Source organism: Mobula hypostoma, chromosome 6 (genome assembly GCF_963921235.1).
Source record: "Mobula hypostoma chromosome 6, sMobHyp1.1, whole genome shotgun sequence".
In the NCBI taxonomy this organism is placed as follows: domain Eukaryota; kingdom Metazoa; phylum Chordata; class Chondrichthyes; order Myliobatiformes; family Myliobatidae; genus Mobula; species Mobula hypostoma.
This window is the reverse complement of record NC_086102.1, coordinates 55,155,705-55,163,168: the sequence shown is the minus strand read 5'-3', so window position 1 is coordinate 55,163,168 and position 7,464 is coordinate 55,155,705. Positions and strand designations below refer to the sequence as shown.

At 36.8% G+C, this 7,464-nt stretch overlaps 1 protein-coding gene across 1 annotated transcript in view; it reads right to left on the bottom strand.

The window, feature by feature from the left end:
* Positions 1-206: 206 nt before the first annotated feature.
* Positions 207-7,464, bottom strand: part of LOC134347547 (T-cell immunoreceptor with Ig and ITIM domains-like) — a 72,723-nt gene continuing 65,465 nt past the window's right edge. Inside the window, exons 4-5 of the mRNA XM_063049903.1 lie at positions 5,186-5,286; positions 207-2,956 (exon numbers count right to left, since the gene is read on the bottom strand). Coding sequence (XP_062905973.1) covers positions 2,780-2,956; positions 5,186-5,286 — 278 coding nt within the window. The 3' untranslated portion in view covers positions 207-2,779. The remainder of the gene's footprint in view (positions 2,957-5,185; positions 5,287-7,464) is intronic.

Sequence of the window (7,464 nt, the reverse complement as noted above, 5' to 3'; positions counted from 1 at the left end):
GGTAAATTCTGATATTTTTGCCATTACTAATTTATAGACCTCTTACATGTACCATCGTGTTTAATCTGAGTGGCTGAATCACTGATCACTTCTATGTCAGTCCCATGACTGAGCAAGAAAGCCCTCTTCAAGGGTTCACATTTGTTCAGTAATTACCCCTCTTTTTAAAAAGCAGGAAAACTAGAGTAACAGCAGAATTACTTTTAATCATCCAAAATAACCAAAATTATTTAATACAGAATGTCCATTTAGCAAACGACTGGCAATGTTGCCTGTTATCTTTTGATTAAAACAGGCAAACAGATCAAGCATTTTTAAGAAAGTATTCTGACTCCAATGAAGAGAATTGAAGCATCAATAAATTGAAGTGTGATCTAACCTCTTCCAGGAGACTCAAACTGCAAATTCAGATGAAAGTTAAATCAAATAGAAAATTGATTCAGTAAACAACACTATCATTGGTGCTGAGAAGTGACTCCATTTCCAATAGGTAGATTATCTAAGGAACCCCAGAGGGATAACTAATTTGAATGTTGTTTTAGGAAAGTAGAACAGAACAAGCTGTCATATTTTATATTTCAATGAAACTGATTATGTAATTATTGTAACTCCGTATTTAAGTATCGAATTTGATATTTAAGTTTGTCAATGTAAACAGTCTATCAGTCCTGAAATATTTTTGTATCCCTCTGTGGAAAAATTTCTATTTTTTTTCATGATAATTCATTATAAGTAGAATGCTGTGCATATATTAATTTTTTTATTGTTTCTCAGCAATAAAATGTGAGGATCAGAGAAGATTAACATGTAGATAATAATAAATAAAGTACAGCTAGCCTCACACACCCAATACAGGAGGAACACTGCAGGCCAGGCAGCATCTCTGGAAAAGAGTGCAGTCAATGTCTCAGGCCAAGACCCTGCATCAGGACTAGAGAAAAAAGATGAGGAGTCAGTAGGAAGGTGGGGGAAGGGGAGAAAAAAAACACAAGGGGATAAGTGAAACCGTCCACCGTCAATGCTATCCTCAACTGCGCTCACCCCATCCTCCTGCCACCCCCCCAGGGATATGGTTCCTCTTGTCCTCAGCTACTACCTACCAGCCTCCACGTCCAGCACATAATTCTCCATAACTTCCGTCATCTCCAACGGGATCCCACCACCGAGTATATCTCTCCCTCTCCCTCCTCTCACTTTCCCCTTTCTTCAGTGATTGTTCCCTATGCTAACATGGTTAGAGCGTTGGCTGATTGGTAGGAGGCAGTGAGTGGGAATAAAAGGATCCTTGTCTGGTTGGCTGCCAGTGACTAGTGGTGTTCCACAGGGGTCGGTGTTGGGACCACTTCTTTTTATGCTGTATATAAATGACTTAGATGGTGGAATAGATGGCTTTGTTGCCAAGTTTGCAGATGATACAAAAATTGGTGGAGGGGCAGGTAGTGTTGAGGAAACAGGTAGGATGTAGAAGGACTTAGACAGATTAGGAGAATGGGCAAGAAAGTGGCAAATGAAATATAGTATTGGAAAATGCATGGTCATGCACTTTGGTAGTAGAAATAAATGTGCGGACTGTTTTCTAAACAGGGAAAAAATCCAAAAATCTGAGATGCAAAGGGACTTGCGAGTCCTTGTGTAGAACACCCTAAAGATTAACTTGCAGGTTTGGTCAGTGGTGAGGAAGGCAAATACAACGTTAGCATTCATTTTAAGAGGTCTAATACAAGAGCAGGGATGTGATGCTGAGACTTTATAAGCAACTGGTGAGGCCTCTCCTTGAGTATTATGTACAGTTTTGAGCTCCTCATCTTAGAGGAGATGTGCTGGCATTGGAGAGGGTCCAGAGGAGGTTCACAAGGATGATTCCAGGAATGAAAGGGTTATCATACGAGGAACATTAGATGTCTCTGGGTCTGAACTTGCTGGAATTTGGAAGGATGAGGGGGGATCTCTTTGAAACCTTTTGAATGTTGAAAGGCCTAGACAGAGTAGATGTGGAAAGGATGTTTCCCATAGTGGGAGAGTCCAGGACCAGAGGCCACAGCCTCAGGATAGTGGGGTACCCTTTCAAAACAGAGATGCGGAGAAATTTCTTTAGCCAGAGGGTGGTGAATTTGTGGAATTTGTTGCCATGTGCAGCTATGGAGGCCAGGTTGTTGGGTGTATTTAAGGCAAAGATTGATAGGTTCTTGATTGGACATTCATTAAAGATTATGGGAAAAGACCAGGAAATGGGGTTGAGGTGGAGAAAAAAAAATGGATCAACCATGATGGAATGGCGGAGCAGACTCGATGGGCCAAGTGGGCTAATTCTGCTCCTATGTCTTATGGAAATTTGCCTTACTATATTCAAACAAGGAAAAAAAACCCTAAAAACCATTGAACTGAATAAAAACATTTTTTTAGAATAAATCAATAAAATAATACTTTATAATAGTTATGACAAATAACTTGTACATTTACTAAAATAACAGAATAAGAATGAAATATATTCTTCAATACTTTCGCTTACATTTTCTTTATCAATACAGGTTAATTCATTGTAAATAATTCCTGATAGTTGAACATTTACATCACTGGGTAATTTTGGAAATTAGCTAGTAATACCTCCATGGGTAATGGAACATTTTGCAACAGACTTATTTCTATCTGCAAAAGTGGTGCAGTTAAGTTATCACAAATAATATTGCAAAACAGAAAACATTTTGAAAGCATAATTAGAAATTATATCTGTTGACAGCTTTAACACAAAAAGAAGTATACAAATTTAGCCTCTGAGATCTTAAAGTGATGATCTTATAACAACATTAAAGTAGTCATTGTTTGAGTCCTCAGAATCAGAGTTGGGTGTTGGTGGCTTGTCTGGTTGGCTTGCTGTGTCCACATTATCAGTGCTGGGTGAACTTTGCAGTATTACATTGATTTGGTTTGGTAGATGAATTCTAGACGACTTCCTCTGCTACAAAAAAGAAGATTCACAGAACTGAAAGGATATACTTTTAAGATGGGCTTCCTTTCTCTGGAAATGTGGATTACCTGATATCTGATTTCAATAAAAATGAAAGTGTTTGATAGAGTGAGCATAGAGAAAATGTTTACACTTACAACGGAGTCTTGAACTCAAGATCGTATTTACAAATTGGCCGCTAATTAACCTTACAATGGTTATTTCCTCAAAGAATGAGTAGATTATGCATCTCACAGCCAAAAGGAGTAAGTGAGGCTAATGACAAGGAAGACTTTGAAGAAAAGAAGCATTTGAGGTAAATAAACATGGGATTGATGAAAAAAATATGCTGGAATGGTTGGAATATATAGAAGGAAACTGATAGAAGATAAATATTGGTAAAGGTTATTAGACCATTTGGGATGTGTCAATGCAGTACGCATCGTGGAGATAAATTAACTCCAAATAAGCAAGTGAGATCATGCAAAAAGTTAAATCATTAAAAAGCTGGATCAGGAACCCAATTCATCTCAAGTAACATCCAATATTGGTATTAATGAAAGTGCAGTTAGATGTGGTTTAATAATGAATGCTCAGAAGACAAGCCAGTCACTGAAATCTTTCAAAGAATCAACATGGTTCAATTATTTTGTTTCTCTTTCTGATACATGATGGCAAAGTTCCCCACCCTGGCTAAATCCAGCAGATTAAAGAAATTTAGAAGATTTTACAACACTGAATACCCTGCAATTTCTAAGGCCTTTGGCACCATATTCCTTTCAAGGTTACTGACCCTGACCTCCTGCCACCCTCACCTCAATTTACCCACCTAGTCCAGAGATCCTCCTGTAACACCCGTAGTCATTCCATAAGTATTCTCTGTATTATCAGGTATAGCTCCCAGATCAATTCACAGTCACTCCCTCACACAACATCCAAGGTCATGTCAAAATTTCCCCTAATCTCCAGAGATCTGACTCCCCTCCCACGTAACAGACACAAAATGCTGGAGGAACTCAGCAGGTCAGGCAGCGTCTATGTAAAGGAGTAAACAGTCAACATTTTGGGCCAAGATCCTTCAAGGTCTCTGGATTTCCCCCTTCTGCAGAATCTCTTGTGTTTATCATTTACCTCTCACATGTGGTCACCTGCAGCCTCCTCACACCCTGACTGTGGTAACTTTATGTCCTCCTTCACACATCACACACTCACTCACTGCTCCTCGCAGAACTTGCACACTCACTCCCAGCCCCACATATACCCTACCCACTGTCAATCACTTACCTCATCTATGGTTACTCTCACATCCTCTCCATGCTCACTTGCATGGAGAAGTTTTGTTTTTGAGGGCCAATTGTCCCATATAAACTGAATTGATAGTTTTCTGTATTTATCTTCTAAAGTATTCTTGAATCCTGAACTGTGACATGTGGTTGAAACCTTACAAATGCTTCCCAGTTAATTCAGATGGGTGGAAGCTAGAAGCCCCCAGGACCAACTGTGGGGATAAGACTATTCGTGTTATTAGGGTAGAGCAACTGAGTAATGAGTCAAATAAGATCTGATCAAAGAGTCAGCCTGGGCTGTGATTGTAGAAAGGTCAAGGGTCAGGCAAATCAAGCTAATTGGAAGATATTTTAGGATCATCGCTATGGAAAAGGCAATGTCTGGATTTCCAACAGGCAAATAAAGAGGTTCTGTAAAATAGATTATTACCAAATAGATAAATAATTGGAGGTAATCTTGAAGTCTAAAAACTGGTTGGTAAACTGGAACTGAGTAAAAATGAAAGGTTTATTCTCTCATTTAAAACATATGACAAATAATGCTTCCTAGGATCTGCTCTGGGGCCACATCTCCTTAATGTTCATTTGGATGAAGAAAGATTCATGTATCAAAGTTTGCAGGTGAATTTGGAAGTTCAATAATGATTAAAATATGGAATTGGAAGTTAAAAATGCTGAAAAATGAAGTTAAGGGCCTCTATTTCAAGAAAACTAGAATGCAAAAGAAAAGAAATAGGCTTTTGGTCAAACCCCATTTAAATTTTTAAATGAGCTTATGAAAAACCAGTATAAAAATAATTGGAAGCAAAAGAAAACACAGATGAGTGGTTGCAATTCAATTAGGGCAAAATGTAGAAGGTCTGTGTAGCAATTAAGGAATGTTTATTAAATTTCTGATTTGGTGTAGCCTTTATCCTCAAATATACATGCAAATTAGTAAATTGTTATTACTTACGTGAACAAAGTTTAACAATAAAATTAGGATTCCAGTGGCGATTACTGCTACAATTACACCTGTGATAATATATGCAGCCTGATTAAAGGACATTTCTTTATCTGGGAAGACATAAAGCATTTATTGGGTCATTAGAAATATGCATCAAATTAACTTATTTCAGATTTGCATATCATATCATTAATTGATTTTGCATTTAGATATAAATAGCTTATTTTCTGAGCATCCTAGATTATTGTTGTACTTAAATGATATATGGCTCGAATACTGTGGGATTTGCAAAAAAAACTAACATTCTCAAAGTAACACAAAATAATGCAGTGCATATTCATTTATTTATTTTCCTGCAAAACATGCATTTAATGTGTTTATCATCTTGAATGTGTTACAAATAAAGTATCTGTCACATGTGGAACTGATTCTAATATTATATTTGCAATGCAGAAACAAATCACAGCTGAACTGGTAGAACTTATCATTGAGGAAATAACTTTATTGATAAAGGGCAATAGGAAAAGAAAATCATTTGTTGCTTACTGCCTCCTTTTAACCTAAAGGTTAACTTATTCAGGACACAGATACAACTAAAGATTTATAAGTAGCTGCCAATCAGCAACTAAATTTATCCCCAAAATAGGAAATAGCTTATCTGTACTTAGATGCCACAACTGAATATTTTACCTTTTAAAGGATTATGTCCTAATAATTACAGTTCTACTGTAGTGGTAGCGTTTGTTTCATTCTTTAAAACATCCAAGTTATTTGTATGTCTTTTATAGTTTTTATTTTTGTTTTCTTTCTATTTAATGAACAATTGTTCCTGTACAGTGTGTTTTACAGTTCATATTCCCAGGATTTATCCAGCTGCAGTATAGATGAAATGTCAAGATGTATAAACTATTTATTTTTTATTTTCAAGGCTACAGAAAAGAGATGGAACTGCAGAAGGATAAGCGTGGCCTCCAAGAGTCTTGTTCAAAATAACAATTGTTATGCCATAATTAATTATGAAGGGCAGCCTTTGTGAGAAATAGAATGCAAAGATTTTCTTTGCAGGTTGTTGTGTTGGGATTGCAAAATAACAGTAATGTAAATGGTGGTGTCAGGAGTGAAAACATTGTATATTTATTGTTTAACATTATTGAATTTAGCCAATTACAACAAAGCGTGGCTGCTCCAGAAGGAATTTTGTTGTCTGGATTTGAATTGTGCGTTGTCTCCATGTTATCATTAAGGAAAATCTGAGTGCAAAGATTCTGAGTCAGCCCCACCAGTAATATTAACTCTTCTTCTTAATTGTAAAGTAGATGATTATGATATTATCATTAGGAGTCAACATGTGTACCATTTTTATTGTGATGCAAGTAATTATCTGTAAATTATTCCAATGTAAAATGCAACTTTGCAAATTAAACTACAATTCAGTCCCAGGGCTTGATATAAGCATCACAGATTTAAAGTAAGAGGGGGGTTATTCAAGCAGAGATGAGAAGAAATGTCTTCATTGATGGATTTCACCTCTTTGGGCTTCTCTACCCATGAGATTGTGAGTATATTCAGATCAAAGATGGACAGATTTTTGAATATTAAGGAATATGTAGTTGATACAGAAAAGTTATGCTGAGGCAAACAATCAGCCATGTTTTTATTGAATGGTGGGCAGGTGTGAGGGGCGAAAATGACTACATCTGTCGCCCTTCCTTCAATCATTGGAGGCATACACTTCACTATTTTGCTTTTACTGCATACATCTGAGAGCATTTCTTTTGTTGAGCCCAAGTATATATATCTCTCTCTGTGATACATCAAAAATACATTTTTATTTTGCAGTTTCCATCCCTTACATGCAGTCCATTATAAAATTTCCATAAAAGGCCATTTCATCCTGAACCCAACCACTGCCTGGAGTCATCACCTGCAGTGCCAGCCCAAATATATTTATCCTGCAATCAAGGGATATGGTTTAGTGCAGGAATATGAGCGTGGTGGAGAACATCAGCTTTAGTCTTACTGAATAATTGAGTGGCCTCGAGTGGCTAAATTGTCTACTATTGCTCCTGTTTGTTACGTTCTCACTGGCAGTGAGCTTTGAGTGAAGAATAGATCTCATTAAATGTATCCCTTTCCATAAGAATACCACCCTAGTCTCTGTCAGCTCATCACGGTAAAAGACTTGCTAGTTATTAACTGTCACCAATAAACAGGGGCACTGAAAACTATTAAAATAGATTTAAAAATAAAAAAAATTACAATCAAATTTAAGTAATGATATCTTAAAA